The following is a 19,852-nucleotide window of genomic DNA, read 5'->3' on the forward strand; positions in this document are numbered from 1 at the left end:
TTACCTCAGGAAATCATTGAAGTTTACTGTGTTCGGAAATCACAGCACTTTTATCTAGGATTCTAACAATTCAATTAAGTGAGGCTTAATTAATTTAATTAGATGCTACTCATTAACATTTCCACTGCTACTTTTCCTTAATTTTCTAGTTTTTCTAATTTTCTGGTTTTTCGATTTTCAAGAAAGGTATAAAACGAATCACCTCAAGAAAGCAAAGCAGAACTGAATTGGTATAAAAATATTTCTTGTATAGTCACAGAAAAAATAAAAGAAATAGTGTATTGCCAATACATTTTAGTATATTCATAAAGCATATGATAGGATGGTATATTTGCAATATGACTAGCAATTTAAGAGACAAACTGCTATGAACATTGCCATGGAAATTGAGTATAACAACTACTCATAGGCAGAAAGGAGTTGTAAAGCTCAGTGGTATTTCAGGAGATTGACAGCAGATTCTCCGTGAAAGGAAAACCTGCAGCAGCACAAAAAGTACAAAAAACATACATTATGATTGTTCCTAAAACTTTACACACCAGCACTGATACACCAAGACAACATGTGGGTCTATCTGAAGCCATTACTTGCATTGCAGTAGGAGTACTTAACAATAACTGATGCCCTGTCACTTGTAGACATGATGTTCAATCTTCAAACATAGGTCAACAACTGACTTGGTATACATTTAAAAATTTGCAGAGGATCCAACAAAACATATACTGCGGAAGGACACGCTTACCAATTATACAGGATTTTTTTATTTATTTTTTATGAAAAAACTGGCATTGCTTAATGAAACAAAACATGGCCTTTAAGAGATATTTCATTTGGTGGCGTCTCGCTGATAGCTCATTTCATGTTAGCTTCAGAGATGTCTGGGTAAACTTTTATAAGGACAGAAAAGAATAACAGCTACTGTACAGTCATAACAGGACAAACAATTAACAGGCAACCAAGCACTTCAGACCACCATGAAGTCTACGAAGGAAAAGGAAGGAAGATGTACTGAAAACTCACTGAGTGTTAGCCAGTAATAAAAATCTGTTCATTATTCTCCTTTCATTCTCAAGGCTAAGCTTTTTGTTAGTATTCAATATTGAGAGTTATGATTTAAATAATTCAGCCATTCTTTAAAAGTAATCTTTATCTTTTTTAGTTCAGTAGCTGTCGTTCTTCCTTCACTGAAGTCATCCTGAACTCACACAACCGGACTTCACCCCTCATCCAAAATAAGAACACAGAGAAGTACAAAAGAGAAATCAGCCTGAGCCAGAACAATCAGTGAGCTCAGGAGGCAAAAAGGTGAAAAAGACACTAAGTTCTGATACAAACTTCCCACAATCAGTCAGCTTCTTTAGGGCTTCCTAACTGACGGCCACCTAGCCTTCTTTTAGGCTGCTGAAGTAATAAAATAATTCCTACATCCTCTTCCCAGACAAGGTAAAGTAATAGTTCTAGCCAGCAAAAGATCAGTTATTAAGAGATTACTAGCAGAAAAATTAGATAGTTGCTGGCTGAAAGCATGATTTATAAGGCAGATTACAGAAGTAATTTCACTGATGAGTGGGTAAAGGTCAGAGCTGATTCTGCCATCAAAAGATAAGAGGCAATTTTTGATATTTTCAATAAAACCACACAGGTTAGCAAACCACAAGCTTTCTAAAACATGTGTATGGTCTTGATTGCTGTTTTGAAACAATCTTTCAGAAACAATGGTTGAAAGCTTCCAATCTTATTCACAACTTACTAATTGTTCTCTAAGTAGTTTGGTTTTTGCTTGCAAACTAATCTGCTCATTGTCTGGGGCACAATCATTGGGCAACATACCTGTCCATGAAGTTTCCTGCTGGCCTGTTTCACTCCTCCTAATTAGCACTTAGCTTCGGTCCCTGCTCTGCCAACCTGTTACATGTAGAGGGATCAGAAAGCTGATCAAATGGAATGGAGCTGACTTAACTGTACAGGAGTTGTATCAGGAACATCTTAAATGGATACAAAATGATGCGAGGAAAAGGAGTGTTATGAAGCAAGGACATGAAAGGGAAACCAAAAGAAATGTGGGAAACAAGCTACTGGATAAAGATGCATGGAAAGGAAACAGAGGAAAGGAAGAATACAAAGGGAAGAAGAGAAACAATAGTAAGAAAACATTGTCTTATATTTGTCTTTCATTATGGAGTTGTTAGAGAATGGTTGGTATGACGGGCATGTGGGGTTTACTGTGATGCAGACATCGCATCAAATCACCTACAAAGCATTCTTAAGTGATAAACCAGAAAGAAAATCTCCATCACTTGCACTAAACATACTCTTCTCATGATCTGTGAAAGCTGTGAAGAAGATGGGAGGCTTCTGTCACTGTCTTTTAATTGTCATCGTGAAACAAAAGCCCTTCTCATACCCTGGGTAATATACAAGATGAATAACAACTCAAGCGATGAATTAAGTAGGAAAAAGTAATGCACTATAGCATGATCATGCAAAACAAACTAAACTGCACGGACAGAAAATGACCTCTTTTCTCCTTAATGCTGTTTCTACCATCACCAGACACAACACAAATCAAATTTCTGCTTCAGTACAAGAAACTCGCTATTCATAACGAGTTTACAAAGAAAGACAACAAAAGATAACAAACTACATTATACCTAACTAAAACCATAAATTGGGTAGTAAAACATTTTTGCAAATCTCTTTTCATCAAAGCATGATGGCTTCTCAAAACCAAACCAATTCTCAAGTACTTTGATGAAAAATCTCTTCAAACCCAGAGCAATTAGAGGCTGCTGAAATCACTCCTATTAAGAAATCACTTCAGGTATTCTGATTTTTATCATAAGACATAATTAAACCAAAAAGTAACAAAGTATTTTTCTCCATCTGTTTCTACTCCTAATACCAGTGTTGCCTATGCTAGTGAGGAATATATCCATATTTTCTGATCTGGAAACAAGCATCTAAGACCAGAGATGAAGAGAAGCTTCTCTGACTGAACATCGAAAAGACGTTCAAGCAGACAACAAATAAGATCCACACTCTTTATATTATATAATGAGTTAATTTCTGTACTCTCATTAAACTACTAAAGGTATGGAAAGTGTTTTATTGTTTTTCCCCTCAATTTTTCCTGTCTGTAAATGGCCACCTACCGTTCTCTGCTGCTTCTTTATCCTTCTTTTGTGATCTTGTAATTCACATTGACTTTTGCATTCTTCTTCTTCAAAACGCATGTGAGACTTCAGGAGCTCTCAGATGATGTTCCCTAAACTTCCCTGTCTTCCTGTGGATATGCCATGGTCTCTTCAATTGAGACAAACTGTTTTTTTTTATCAAGTTCCGTAAGCCTCACCATAACAAAAATTCAGGCTTCTACCTCACTCAACAATAGGTGTCTTTCTCTTAAAAGTGGTATAATACATCACACAACTGCAACTATAATACAAAAAAATATATATATTAAATTATTATTATCAAGGGATCATTTATGCATTATTATATTGTTGCCCTTGTGTTACTACCTATTGTATTTCCTACCACGTAGAATCACAGAATCACCAAGGCAGGAAAAGACCTCCAAGATATCCAGTCCAACCTTCCACCTACCACCGGTATTTCCCACTGAACTGCGTCCCTCAGTAGAACATCTACATGCTTCTTGAACAACTCCAGGCATGGTGACTCCACCACCTCCCTGTGCAGCCCATTCCAGCACTGACCACTCTTTCAGACAAGTTTTTCCTAATGTATAACCTGAATGTTGAGACCATTCCCTCTAGTTCTATTGCTAGTCACATGGGAAAAGAGGCCTACAGCCATCTCACCACATCTCCCTTCAGGTAGTGCAGAGCGCAGTAAGGTCTCGCCTGATCCTTCTCATCTCCAGACTAAATAATCCCAGTTCCCATTAAAAATAAAAAAGCAGTATCAGCTACCTATATTAGCTTAAGCCTTTCAAATTTATCAGTTTTAGCTGATTAACTACCAACCAGTGTACAATAATTTCTTTTACACTGAATATGTTATTTGCATTTTCTCAGCTACAGAAACCACAAGAACACTGCACATTGCTTAATCTAGGAAAACCAATTTAATAACAAATGCAATGAACTTCTGTTTCATAAAACCTGAAATAATGCTGAAATTTGAACATTGTATTGGACTAAGCAAATATAACCCATATTTTAAAGATGAAAAACTTTTACAAGCATTTATGCAAGCAAACTGTTGTTTTATTGGGTTATAAATTTCTCCGTGTGCTAAATCAGAAAACAAGTTCTAGAAACACAAAACGTATCAGATATTACTTTACTACAGCAGCAAGGATAAAAAAAACACATTCTTCAGTAATTTCATTTCAAGTAGAAAATATCATTTCAAAATTAACTACTGTAGATCTCCATAGTTTAACCTCTAATACTCAGAAAACTGGTTCTGAGAAGCCTTCACAATTGCTTGAGGTTTTGACAGTATTCTGAGACATTATCAGGATTTCCTACGCAAGTATGAATTTTCTTTCTCCTACTAGCTTTGCTTTGAATTTGAAATAGCTTTATATAAAAAGAAGGTAAGTTTGTGGTCTAGTTATCATTTATTTTGTGGTTAGTTGATGTAGAACTTGCAATAAAGAGTTTAATCTTATTTCCAGATGACCACGTTATTAGCACTGCTTGATGAGATCAGCAATATGTCAAGTTTGTCAGAAAAAAAATTTTACCTGAAAACCGAACACAAGTATTTTCTATGAGTAACATGAAGGGTAGAGTTCTCTGTCAAACTGCCAGTAGTCAAAATCTATTCCTTTTGCAAGCTAAGAAAAGATGTCAATGTGGATGATGTTACAGTCACAGTCTAAAGCAACATAAAGTACACACTTCAGTGTGATGCTGTACTCAAATCAGCAGTAGCAGGAACAGGTTGGAAGAGGTCCTGCTACTGAATTCCTTTAAAGCCATTTTCCTGCTTGAGAACTATTTATAACTGTTGTTTCTGGATGTCTGCAGTGCTTTTGATGACTTCCCCCACTACAGTTACACATCATTATACTGCCTAAACCTTTTACTAAAATTTTAATGTGTGAAACACCCTTAAGAAAAATAATGCAAGAGCTCAAACCAACAGGTCATGCAGGCAGAAAAAAAATCTTCATTTATATCATATCATATTAGAAATGCACAAAAAATGTGAGCTGATTTCTGAAAATTACTGCCATGAATTAATCTATGAATTAACAGTCACACATACTATAACTTGAATTGCAATTAGGTGAACTTAAGTTGTCTGAGGAACTGGAAAAATCAGAACCAACATTGAAAAGTTGTCCTAACCAAATTAAAGATTAAGCAGTAGATGGGAGGATGAAAGGAGAGGGAGGGTAAGAATTTCCTTTGGGGTGAAGGGGAAAAAATCAGTTATTGCGCTACTTACTCCTGTAGGCTGAAATATCAATCCATCCACTTCATGGCTAACTTCTCTAGCAAAGCTTCCTTCCAGGAGCTACAAAATAGAACAGATTTTTTTTTTTCCAATTTTCCAGAAAGAAACATTTTACAGTATTCCACACCAAAGTAGATTATTTAGGGGCATTTTCAAAAATTCTTGTTTTGCAGACTGCTCAACTGTAGCATAACACAGCAACACAACAACACCACTGCAAAACAACCACCTGAATCAACGTGAATCTCCCATGTTCCATTTTACATTCTGAAAGATTCCGAATTCCGTATGGATGTGACTGCATCCCTTGAAATGCATTTACCATAGGAAAAAAACATCTCCATATGCAAACTAATGAAACTAGCTAGCTAACAGTAAGGAAAATAGATCATATACTTCCATGCTAAATTATGACCTGCTTAAGCAAAAGTAAGTAATTAGCGAGTGCTACAATCTATAGATAATAGCAAAAATAACAACTACCAAAATGTAGTTATTGCTTTATGTTTTACTGTACAGATGAAGAATTTGTCTGAGTTCCAAGTGCTTTTAGTAACAATTGATAAACTCTGACATGTAAGTTACCACACTGTCATGAAACATAGCAAATACAGACATCTGACAATCACAAGCAGTTATAAAAGCAGCACTCTGGCCTAGATTGTTAGCTTTGTACCATTGCCTTCGCACAGTCAAAGAGCCACTGAATGCATTATTTAAATTAAGTAACAACCTCTGCCCTCAATAAAGGGCAAAAATATTAAAGGAGTCAAGGAACAGCATTTGTATCTTACTGTGGGTTGCAAAAGTCAATGCAGTGCAATTAAACACTTAACAAATCAAAAGCTTAATATTTTAAAAAAATATATATAGTCGTTAACGTAATAGTAAAACATGTTATTTCATCTAAAACTGAAGCTATTTATACAGAATAAGTGATCTGTTTGTTATGAAAAGTGTTCACTTTTTTCCTTATCCACACAGTTACTGGCATGCTTGCACCTGAGACTGCATAAACAAGTACAGCCTTCACTATGGAACTTGTAGATACAGCATAACTGATGAGAGTACTTCCATGTGGTAAAGAACTTAAAAATATTCACTCTGAGTAAGAAGTCTGCCCATGAAACAGTGGTTGTCAACGTACAGAACAGATATTTGGAATCTACTTGTAGCACACCTTGATCCATTATCATTTGAAATTTACAACTGGGGCTCACATTGAATAAATTATCCAATGTTACTCAGATCTTTCATAAATTCATTATTAATCTTTGCTTCAGCACAATAAATTGGAAAACAATTCAATAAATACTCCCGGGACATTTTAAAAGCCACAATTCTAAGTCTTCTGGAGATAACTTTCAATGTTACTGAGTGATACAGTGCTGTTCCAAAATTTACCGGCCCATGGGAAGTCTGTAATAGGAATACACTTGACATTTTAAAAAAACATATGGCAAAGATTTCATTAAATTCAAGCACCAAAAAACCCTCACTCCAAGTAATTTAGAAAGAAAATCACTGAAAATAAGGTACAGATTTAAAATTAGCTATTGCTGTATGTTATTAGGTGCATTTCCAAGGCTTGTGAAGGGCTTGGAGAATACGCCTTACAAGGAGACACTGAAGGAACTAGGGCTGTTTAGTCTGGGCAAAAGGAGACTGAGGGGAGACCTTATTGCTATTGCTCTCTTCCAATATCTGAAAGGCATTTACAGCGAGAGTGGGGTTGGTCTCTTCTCACCGGTGACAGGATGAGGGGAAATGGCCTCAAGTTGCACCAGGGTAAGTTTAGGTTGGATATCAGGAAACACTTCCCTACAGAAAGAGTTGTTAAGCACTGGAACAGGCTCCCAGAGAGGTGGTTGAGTCACCAGCCCTGGATGTGTTTAAAAAGTGTCTGGATGTGGTGCTCAGGGACATGATTTAGTGGAGGGTTGTTAGAGTTAGGGTAGTGTGGTTAGGTTGTGGTTGGACTTGATGATCTTTAACATCATTTCCAACCTGAGCAATTCTATGACTCAGCTCACTAAAAGACATTAACCAAAGCAGCAAAGCAAACCCCTTCACCTCTGCTTTTGCTTATAATTTCTTAAAGGAACTATAATTTTAGGACATGTTTACTTTGGTATTGGAGCTTACATGAAACCGTATCATTTAGTCTTTCCCAAAATACAACTTCAGAACATGGAAACACTTTTTCATTTGGAGTTTGCAGCAATCTAAGGTATAGATTACTATAATGAACTGTTTTATCTGTAGCTCTCTCCACTCTGGTCTACCTGAAGTTCTAGAGAATTACATTAAAGCACTACTACAAGTTCATAAAAGAGGTGAAAAGTGCAATTCTAAAAAAAAAAAAAAAAAGAAATTAAAAAAAAAATCTGTATTTAACATTTCAAAATCACACTCCAGTATTCCTTTTTATTCACCACTCCAACAGAATTAGGAAACTCAAGCGATTGCTTTTTATCAACTTGACATCCTGTTGCAGGAACTGAACTCATTCTCGTCATTTCAGAGTTCCTCAGTAATCTTAATAATACATCTTTTCTGAAATGCCAATTAGGCATCAAAGACAAAAGAATTTTAAAACCAGAATAGATAATTAAAGCCCTTCGTGCTCCCGGCTATTCTGAGTCCATTCTCATTGCGTCAATTACAGGTATTTTCTATTACAGGATTCTAGAAGCAAATTTTTATTAAAAAGAATTGGGAAGAAGGGAACAGAAATTTTATCTCAGCTTTTTCCTATATACTGTTTCTCAGAATTAAACTTTTCAGAGGTCATCTATGAAAAGCAGGACACAAATCTACTGAACACTGCAGAAAGTTTAAACTGACAGGATAACAAGCAGAGAAGGAACACGTGACACATAAGCAAATATTTCTGACACCAGAAATATAATTGGTGTAAGGCTTTCATATTTATGAACTTTAAATGCAGTTATCTCAGTTTATCTTACACAAAATGATGTACAATTTTCCACACATATTAGAATTCCTAATTAAAGTTGAACAGAACAGTCTTTAATCGGCACCATGATAAATGGCACACCTGCCTGACTGGGATTACTGCCAGGGATCAGATAAAACGCAATGCATCTCAGTGGCATTTTATAAAAGATGGGTAAATGATGCATGCAAGCCAATTCCTCTGGCATGCTATTCCTCGTGGTCTCGTGATACACATTTCCACCTGTGAAACTCTTTCTTCACTACTTGCAGCTTACAGTGAACCTGGTAATGAACCATTTATTCATCTTACAGTTTTATTTAAGTATTATTTAAAGCTGAATCTAGTTAAAAATAATTGCTATATCTAATGACAGCCATATAATAAAGAGAATGGTAGAATCCCATGAAACGTCTGGAGCTTTATGAAGAGTAAAAGGATTTCTCTTTGCTCTTTAAGGTCAGAGGCAGCCATATGTCATTAAAAGCATTGCTAACAACAGATGATGCTGATTTTGCTAAATCACTGAGCCAGTCAGTAGAGTTTATTGGGGGGATAACTGAAGAATCATGCTTTAGAGATCTCTCTGCAAATAACAATAAAGAAATCACTTAGCTCCTCCAGCAGGAAGAGGAGAAAAACAAAAAAAAAAAAGCAACTGTGTGAATAAATTCCACATAATCCTGGCATTTTTTTTAATTAATATTGGTGTAATTCTGAGACAAACCATGCAATTTTTAGGAATTTCCAGATGTAATTTTATGTATATGTTCAATTAGTAATGTGCCTTCGCTTTCCCCTACAAAAAAATCTCATGACAACTCAACATATTGAGAGTTATGCAGATTCCAAATCACAGTACTGTATCCAGGCCTGAGGCCCCCAGTACAGGAAGGGTGCGACACTGTTGGAATGGGTACAGAGGAGGGCCATGAAGACGATCCAAGGACTGCAGCACCTCTCTTACGAAGAAAGGCTGAGGGAGTTGGGCTTGTTTCCTTTGGAGAAAAGACGACTCTGGGGAGACCTCACTGCAGCCTTCCAGCACATAAAGAGAGCTTACAAGCAGAAGGGGGGATGACTTTTACATGCTCTGGTAATGACAGCACAAAGGGAAATGGCTTTAAACTAGAAAAGGAGAGATTTAGGCTAGATGTTAGGAAGAAATGTTTTACTCAGAGAGCAGTGAGGTGCTGGCACAGCTGCTCAGAAAACTGTGGGTGCCCCATCCCTGTAGGTGCTCAAAGTCAGCTTGGAAGGTCCCTGGGCAGCCTGAGCTGGTGGGGGGCAGCTCTGCCCATGGCAGGGGGCTGGAACTGGGCGGCTTTATGGTCCTCTCCAACCTAAGACATTCTGTGATTTTATGATATTAAAATTTCTGCTAAGTTGTATCGACTTCCTACAATGCAATTTGCCTCAGGTCCTTGCACACAATTATTGTGGATATACTACATCACAAAATGGAAATGTTAACAATTTTGTCCTTGTTTCTGACTCAAAACTGATACAGCTTATTCACCTAGTGAAATACTTGATGCAGAAAATAATCACTTTGGATTTTATAATACAAGACAAAATACATGCTAATTTGAATGTTTTTTTTTCCATTTCAGAGTTGCTCTTTGGTTCATTTAGTTTTCAGTCAAGCTACTGCAGTTCAGCATGCAGCTGCCCTGACGCAGTTTTTCACAGCCACCTTCAAGTTGTTGGCCATCTACCTGCTCACTCCATTGGGAAAGCTAGGAATGGGAATGTAACTTTTTCCAAAGACTTAGACACAAATAAACCACCAATTGAATTGTCAGTTAACTAGAATTTAAAGTGCCTTCAAGCACGAGCATCCTGTCATGCCTTGCTTCCCACAGCAACATCTTAACAGAGGCAAGGCTCAGCCCAACTCAAAGGACGAGCTCTTCATCTGATGATTACAGCCTTCAGCAAGAGACTACAAAATAATTGGCACATCCAGGGAACTGACAGGTTTTACAGACATGGGTTCATAAATAGTAAATCTCTGTAAAGACACTGCAGATTTTTTTCAAACATATTATACAGACTTCAGAAAATATCCCATTGTTACTAGCACCTTATCTGAAAGGAAATAATTATCTTGTCTGTTCTCTAGAAGAGATGGACCACTCTGCTTATAAATGTGGATATTACTTCTGGTTTATTTTACACTGACACATTACATTTGGTTGCCAGTTTCTGTATTTTTCTGATTTATCAACTCCATTTTAAATGGCAATTTTCTGAGTAGACCTCAGAAGTATAATCCTAGAATACTCTTTAATGAGGCTTCACTTTTCCAAGTTCAAAATAATAATTAATTACTTCAACGTTGATATTTGATGAATATAAGTCATCCCAGAAAGTTCTACATCCAAAGAGGAATGTTTCCAAATGTATTCATTTCACAATATTCAATAAAACAGATAAATATATGTGAATTAATGTAATGCATATTGCATTTTGCTAAGTATATACATTTTGCTAACTCACAAGATGAACAGATTTTATGTCTATTACATCACAGCTGAAGAAAGAATCTCTGAATCTCAAATTCAGTTAAAGATTTGTAAAACAAAAATTAACATTCCCATTGGTTAGCATTCCTGGATTTAAATGAAAAGTAAACCAAAACAAAAATACTGAAAACTTGCTTCACAAAACAATTCAGCTTAAAAAAAAAATAGGACGGAAATCTGAATCTTCCTTGTTTGGGGCAAAAGAAAACTGAATCAAGAATAACCTACTGCACATTCCAGAAATCCTGAATTTCTGGATTGTACAACAGAACATCAGAAATTCTACAGAACACGTTACACAACAAATTGAGTTTAAATGAAAATTTAAAAAGCAGTTGCTCAGATTCATCCCAAGGATGACACTCCCAAAACTAATAAATATAACAGAATAATAATGGAGCCATGATTTAAACTATTTACATTATGAACTGCAGCTTTCTAACATTATATTTTGAAAAGGAAGCCTCCTGAATAATAACAAAATATGCTTGGTGGTGAGGTGTAAGCTTTAAAGATGATACCAAGGCTACCCTGCAATGCTTTAAAATATTACCAACTGCAGCTTCATAACAGATTAGCAGAATTGTCTCTACAGATTAAGGTGAGCTTTAGCTACACTTTCTTCCTTTCTACCCTGAATCATTCTAGTTCCCCATTCTGCAGCAGTAATTTCTTTTTTATTAAAAATAAAATTAAAGGCAATATCAAGAATTAAACAGGCAGCTTCAGTCCCAAAGTGAAAAAGTTCCCAATAATAGCAAGTACCTATACAATGGGATGGGGATGGGGTAGCTTAGTATGTTATTTAATATATATTAACTCAATTTCAAATCTTACACATACTAAAAAATAATTTCAAAAAGTTGTCCACTTCCCATTTTAAGAGATTTAGAACTCAAAATGAAGCGTTAAGAGAAGCTTTGCTTTTGGTTCTTTGATGAAGTCAACATCTGCTGGCACTGAAATTTCTACACATACACGACAAAGCTTTCCAATCCGCCTTCAATGACTCAGAGATACGTACGGCTTTGGGAGTTAAAGGGAGTGCATGCTTTCTGAAATAAATAAATAAAAACCTCAGGCTATGTATTTCCTTTATTTGGCCATACCATTCCGCTCCACTGAATTTTAGGACTTCAAGTGAAACAGCTGACCCCAAAGAAACCCACTGCAAATTAATTAACAGAAAGGAGACAGGGGAAGAAGGATCAAAGATGTACCTTTGGCACTGCTTTCTTCCCTCCCTGTCCCAAAGAAGACATAGCCTAGATCATCAGTTTAGATCAACTTTCAGACAGCTAGGAGGAGGAGGAGGAAGACGAGGAAAAACCCTTTCCTCTCATGCATATTAACTTTACTTTTCAAGTGATACGCTCCACTCCCAAGCAATCTTTTGGAAAACTGTCTCAAGTTAAGCATGCAGAGATGGAGAACTTAAGTTGCTCCTACTGACTACTACAACTTAAAAAATTCCTCAGCAATTTTTTTCTTGCTTCAACTTTCCTTCCTTGTTCCTCCGCAGATGCTTAAGAGAGTGACCAAGTCACTGCTCAGGTGATCTTCTGTGCAAAGAAATCAACATCACTTTTCAAACACTTCACAAGGAGGCAGATGCACCTCTTCAAATACCTTCTCCTCTAAACACACTTAACATTTTTGCCCCCAGTCGACTTAAACCCATTCAGCTACACTATGCAGAATATTCCATAAGAGCCATATTAGCAAGAAAAGAAATACACACCCCATTTTCCTATTGCAAGCCTCCTTTCAACAACATTTCAGAACGTGTCAGCACTTGCCATGGCACCAGCTGATGGCACACTGCCCCTGGCTTGCTTGACTCTGAGAGGTTCCTCCTAAGCAACTGGGAAAGCCCCAAAGACACAGTCTACTGATGCAAACACCAGTAGTACCTCGTGTATGATTTCATGCTTTTCTCCAAATTGCATATGAAAATGTTCAGTGGTGGGTTTTCAATCACCTTAACATGACCTGGTTCATCCTGCATCATTCTCATTACCTAATCAAAATACGATATGCTACTTAAGGTAAGAACAGTATTCCGTTAACTGTGCAGTGATGTATTAATTGACAAGTAATTTTATAGAAGGGTAAAGTCCAATTTCTCAATTACTCATTGCATTTGCTTATCTTAGAAATTTTGAATTTTGATTTTCTGGGAAATCAGAAATAGGAATGCAAGAAAGAAAATGCAGAATGTTAATTACGAGTAGTCAAAAAAAAACAAAAACACCCACCACCACAGTTCATTCTTACACTAATATTCTAAAAACAAACAAACAAAAATAATTTAAAAAACAATTAGCTAAAGAAATTTTATATGCTCTTCAAAAAACAGAGAATATTGTAGAATAACTGCTTCATTTCTATTAGACCAGTAAAACGATCTACTTTGCCCTAACTGCAAAAGGACCTCAAGAATGAACATTTCAGTTGCTCATTACTTACTTACAAAGAAATTTCATGCTCCTTGGCCATAAAATCAGCATATTACACAAATTACATGGAAATCCTTTTTAAAAAAAAATTATGCTTAAAGCTCAAATTCTAGTTCTCATGCAGCATTCCCTCAAGATATTAATTCAAGTTCTAAATGGAGAAAAGCTGCATATATATATATATGCGTGTATGTATATGTATATATATGCATATATTCTATATAAAAGTGTAAGTGTTTAAAGCCATTTATAGTAGCTAATAACTCTGTACTGAACAGGAAGAATAAAATTAAACTCTAAAGGCTCATTCATTCAAAAAAGCCAAAGTATTTTGAACTGTAATCTATGGCAATAGTTCAAACATGTCAGGATGAAAATTATACCAGATGATTGAAAAGAAACATGGGAGCTTTCTCATTTTGTAAGACCAATAAATACATTAATTAACAAATACTTTTTATAAAACACTATGTTTTTGGGGAGCCTTTCAGTTTGCTGATTTACTAGTAGATCTGAATCCAATCCTGCGCAAGACTAAAAAACTAAAAATAACTTCTTTGCCAAGTTAATCATACAGAACATTTTGGCTCAAAAGACATTAAAAACACCTAATTACTGAAATTGATTTGTTCCCTATAAGAATGAAAGCAGATAATAGGAGCAATGTGAGACTGATGTTCACTAATATGATCAAGAGACTAATTATTATCCATGAATCATTTGTAGCATTCAAAACTTGATTAATGTCAGGTCAAGTTTAACATGTGATAGGTTTTATTAGTAATGCTCCACTATCCCACAGCTTGTCAGTTTAAGCGAATGCCATCTGTTACATAGAGGAATAGCCAAGAGTCCAAACAAAAGCACGGTGGATACAACTGGTCATTGAAGACATTTTAATCATTCCATAAGGGAGCTATGCTAATAATTTGTAGTGCAGTAGACAAGAATCCAACACAAAAGCACCTGGTAAAGATAAGACATTAATCACCCAAAGAGTTAGTTTGCAAAGTATGCTTTGATCATTTTAAAGCTTGACCAAAGGAATGTCACAATTTGATCAATCTCCAGTAGCAACAATTCTGTTGCAAGCGGAAAAAATTCTGTTGTGAGAGCATGCGCACCTTCCCCTCAATAGTCTATCTGTCACCCTCAGGGTGCATTCTTGTATGGAACACAGTATGCTATCCTTTAAATCATCAGTCATGATATTCGTAGAATCATAGAATATTGCAAGTTGGAAGGGACCCATGAGGATCATTGAGTCCAACTCCTGGCTCCACACAGGACCACCCAAAATTCAAACCCTATATACACTGAATGTACCATCTAGAAGGATACTGTGAGAAACAGTACTGAAAGCTTTGATGAACTCCAAAGAGATAACGAGATAATTATCTCCAAAGAGATAACGAGATAATCTCCAAAGAGATAATGAAGCCAACTGGCTTCATTCCCTTGGTCAACTAAGTAGATAACTGTCACAAAAAGACACCGAGTTTGTTAAATATTCACCTTGTGAACCTGTGCTAGCTGTGACCAATGATTGCATAGTCTTTCAGATGTTGCTGAGTAACTCGTAGAATAACCTTTTCTACAATTTTGCCAGGAATCAAAGACTGACAGGCCTGTCCTCTGAAGGATTAACCAGCTCCTGGAGTGATATGCTGGCATCTATACCGACCGATCTGCAGCTCCTGCTTGCTTCAATGACCCAGTACCCAAAGATCCAATAGCCCCCTAGACTCAGGGTTTTCCAACACGCATGGAGAGTTTACAGAGAACATAGTGATTAAGGTATGGGTAGCACTTCTGCCTACTGCACACTCTGTTCACTTACAAGAGGCTGTATTAAACACCGAATGCAGTCATCAAGGTGGTAACATCCTGCAATTGCTTTTCTTTCTGTACCTCTCAAGCTTTAAGGTATTGGGATGGGATTTTTGTTTGTGTTTTTTAGTGTGTGTGTATGTTGTACTTCTTAGGGTGTTTTTTTGTTTGTTTTTACCAAAACTGTGCTATAAAGAACTCCTCTGCATCCTGCTCAGATGGACCCTTTGCATTGCAACAAGTGACACATATCACTGCAGCTGGCTTTGACCAAGTAGCTGTTTTAAAGTCAGCTGGGCTCTCTACCGACCAGCAATCAGGACTGGCCTTTCACCCTTTCACTTCTAGCAATTTGGAAAGGCAACAGGATAGCACAGGTTCTCGTAAGACAGGTACAACAGTTAGCTGCCCAGTTAGCCTGACGTAATGAAAAACCCAAATGGGTGAACTGCCAAAGATGGGTGAGAGCTGCACTGTCCTGGAAACTGAAGGAAGGAGACCTCAAGGCACCTCCAAATGAAGATTCTTCTGCTTCAGTTACATCTAATTCCTTTTCATATAGGCTGCTTTAAGGCAAGAGAAGGGCATAGATGATCTATCTCATACCACTTGTTATAATCAGCTGCTAACCTCACTGGAACTAATGGATTCACTGGGCACAGCATGTGAGGATACACAAAAAGAGAAGACATGACTAAAAGGATGAGAACTTGCATATGCCTCATCTGCTGTAAGGCACTCGACCCTGCTCAGTTCCAGCAGGGCTATGGAGAAACACAAGCTGCATGCAGCTGGATGAACTGGGTCTGGTTAGCCATACACTGACTCTTTGATGTCTTCCTTTGAACCAACCACTGAAAACTTAGTCAAACACAGATGGAGACAATAAACGAAACTATCTTACAGTATTATTTCTCCCCACTCTCTTTCTTCTCAGACTTAATAAAGAGATATCAGATTTATAGGATCATTTCTCCTTCTTATGCATCAATGAAAGCGTAATTCAAGTACATATGCCCCTAACTAACAGCTCATGTAGTGACAACATGCTAGGAGACAATGAAACAAATTGATGTTCCACAAGAAAATACATACTTACAGTTACCTATGTGTTGTGGTTATTAATAACTGCAAGAAAAAATCTGCAATAGGCTCACTTTCTGGGTTTCCCAGCACTTTATGGGTAGGGAGTTTTATCAGCAGTCATTTTCCTTGTGTACAGCACACTCACACTCCTGCAGCATGTCAGGAGCTGATCTGTTATAAATCTCACCTGGTCACTCCATGAAAACTTTCACAAGCTCTCCACTACTAATGACAGGAGCAGCAAGGCTGAAGTAACGTGAAGAGGCAGTGGGCAGGTGCATGCACAGTGAGAAAGGAGAATGACCTCATTCCATCTGGGTTTGCTCTTGCACCTGCGTACTCTTCTCTAATCTAGTTAGAATTGTAGCAGGAGAACTGACAGAAACATTTATTTACCACACAGCTACAACAGCCATTTCAGATGTATTACAAATATGTTCTCCTCTGATGGCTCTCTTGTACTCAAAGTAGATGAAGCTGAAAAGACAAGATTCAGGCTGCCATGAGCATGATCTGTACTTCAAGTCATTTTTAGCTCTGTTTTCTGGCTAGAGCAAGGATTACAAAGATTCCTTGATGTCTTCACATACAAGCTAAGTGCTCTGACAATTTGGTGGTAGTAGGCCACAGATAAAAAAACAACATTGTAATTAAAAAAAAAAATATAGCTACTATACAACTTTTTACTTCATCATTTGCACATGTAATTTCATAGCTTATAACTTAAAGGAACCCAAAGTAACAATGCCTGTGCATTTGCATTCTAACTAGTGACATGTCTCTTCATTGATTTTCTTTCAGAAGAGCAGTTCTGGCAGGAAAGTCTCTACCAGAACCTACCTATTCATTCAAGAGCAGGAAGGAAACAAACATTACCACTGATATTCATGTGACAGGGAAAGCGCAGCACCTACAAAGAAGAAAGTCAGAGACCTTGTCTGCAGCCTGCTGTATGTCCATCACTGAGGCAACTCCCAGCAAAAACAAGCACCACCTCCCCCTCCTCCCCTCCACTGGATGCTTAGTACATTCCCAGCCCAGTTAGAACAGCTGCTAGTTTCACAAAAGAGTGTTATCTGCTTCTTTCACAGAGGACTTAAGAGAAATCATACATATCACTGGAAACCTGCTTCTTAATCTTGTCTAGTAGCTCTCTAAAAGATGTAAGCAAAAGCCACTTCCAGATAGAAAATTAGCTAAATGTTACTGCAGTCTGCGATGGGATGCAACCTCTGACAGTGAAAAGGTGAAACCACCACATTACGTTGAGTTCATCATCCATCCGCATGGGAAAAAATGCTGCAGTGAACAACAGTAAAACAAACTGCAGTGGGGGAAGGGAACCAAGTTTGATGGTTTTATCTATTTTTTAATCTGGTTTTGGTTTTACAACTAATTTATTAAATGTCATCTGCAAGGATGCTACTAATGGTGGCTGTATGCTTTGTTCCTTACTATTTGAACACGGACATTCTGCAAAAGGTAGAGAGAACACCACAAGAAGAGTCCCACTGAGCTATCAGCAGTTTGCTGCTTCTGCTTGAGCAAATCCAAAGGTCATGCACCTAATATATTCAAAACAATACCCAAGAATAACAAGAGTGCTATGCGTGTTAATGCTTGATTTGACAGCACATCTGCATTACTGAATTCAAAATAAGCATTAGGCATTTCTCGCTGTCAATCTCTTCTCAGAAGCACAATTGAGAAATTGACATCAATTACCTAAGATGTTTTCAAATGCTTCTTTCAAATAAGAGAAATAGGCTGCTACAAGAAAGTTTAATTGACTTTTGCGGTAGCCTCAAAATGGAATAAACATGGATTTTTCAAGGCTAAGAAGGAATACTATGGCTAAACAGCAATAAGCTTTCATGTTTATTTTACCTGATGAAGAAACAAAGCACAGCGTAACTGTTTAACTTACTGTGCTCTTTCAGTTTTCTATTCCGACTTGCAATGTACCATGTTTCTTCTTTTAGGGGCTGGGACTTTGTCCACACACTTTTCCCCTCCAATCATCATCATCCCTGAGTGATAACTGCCAGGAATCGTACGTATACCTGCCTGAAACTAGAATCCCATTGGAGTTAGAAGGTGCCATCAGCAAATTCTTAGATCTGTTTATAAATATGTTACTGAATGGATGGCAGAGACACTATAAAGTCTTTGTAATCCTATATCCTGCACAGAACAAGATTCTACCCACTAATGCTAGGAAGCTCCCCTCTGGTTTTGATCAAATATAACGCCAACCAAAGTTCTTCTGATGTCAAAAGCAGCAGACATTGAGCTGAATAGGAGACCTTACAAATACGGCGAAGTACATGGATTCTCTAAATGATTTTCTAACGTTATAAATCTGATAGCATTTATTTGTCATCTAGCCCCTGCATAAACTGCTATAGCATAATCTGGTCTCTGGTTGTCAAGGACTTAGATACGCATGTTTTAATTAAATCACATAATTAAGGATCATGTTTTATTAGGCATTTCCACTAAGACTCACGAACTATGCCAATTATGCAAGTGTGTACACACAATAATTCAATTAGACATAAAACGGATACTCAAGAATACAAAGTCTGTGTAAAATTTCTACTATAATGCCTGATTCAAACCCAGATACTATACTCCACCAGGCCTCAACACAGTGATTTTAACACAAAATATTGCTACTGCTGTATTTTGGATATTTAAAAACAACTGATCTGTCTGCTATGCAATGGCACGTAAGCGCTTAGTCTGCTATGAAGTTGAATTAAGACTTGCCATGTTATGGTCTTAAGAATAAAACACTATGATTTAGATGTTTAATAGTTCTTAATATTAAAAAAAAAAAAAAAAAAGATAAATTTCATACAAGATTTTTTTTCCTTGAAACTGGGCATATCACAAGAAATGAAAGAGCTAGCAGGGATGTCTTAGAATCTTACATCACATGAAATTGTTTTAAATTTCACCCTTAGCTTACAAATTTCTTTGTGCTTTCACTCATTTTATCCAAATTAAGCACACGTCCCTTGAAAATCCTTCCAATACAAGGAGGCTGATGGCTTCCCTGTGGAGTGCTATTGCCAGGAGGCAGTTTGGAAAGTGACAGGCTGTGAAGAGGTACAACGGGCAATATTAAACAGTTGCCCTTCAATTAATGTGTAGAGTGACCCACTTAGTCACCACAGCTGAGTCCTCTAATTCAGATTTCAAATGCACCAATTCAATTGCCCATACTGGAAACCAACTGGCAATTAGGTCCAAACGGATTTGCATTTTTTTCTGTTTCAGAACAAAACACAAAACTGAAAATAGAAGTCACTGTTAAATACCTGTAGATATTTTTTTCTACTTAGAAAGGTATATGATTTTCCATTGCCCAAAAATACAGAAAAAAAAATCATTTATAAAAATTTTAAACCATTTAAAGTTGATGCTAAAATGTCAAAAATGGAGCACGTCCTATTCTGACGTCTAAGCTCACAATGTGCAAAAAGTATAATGCTTCATCCATAGATGTTTACTTTTCTGTAAATTTTGTTTTCTTTCCCGCACATCAG

General features: G+C 36.9%; 1 protein-coding gene across 2 annotated transcripts in view; it reads right to left on the reverse strand.

Annotated features, from left to right (window-relative positions):
- RNGTT (RNA guanylyltransferase and 5'-phosphatase) overlaps positions 1–19,852 on the reverse strand; it is a 189,581-nt gene that overhangs the window by 87,505 nt on the left and 82,224 nt on the right. Inside the window, exon 12 of one of the 2 annotated variants that reach the window (XM_042824328.1) lies at positions 5,428–5,496. The exons of the other annotated variant lie outside the window; for it this stretch is intronic. Coding sequence (XP_042680262.1) covers positions 5,428–5,496 — 69 coding nt within the window. The remainder of the gene's footprint in view (positions 1–5,427; positions 5,497–19,852) is intronic. 2 annotated transcript variants of the gene reach the window in all.

The sequence above is a fragment of the Centrocercus urophasianus genome, unplaced genomic scaffold, assembly GCF_019232065.1.
Source record: "Centrocercus urophasianus isolate 14NV4802_14NV808 unplaced genomic scaffold, USGS_Curo_1.0 seq_10, whole genome shotgun sequence".
Taxonomy (NCBI): Eukaryota; Metazoa; Chordata; class Aves; order Galliformes; family Phasianidae; genus Centrocercus; species Centrocercus urophasianus.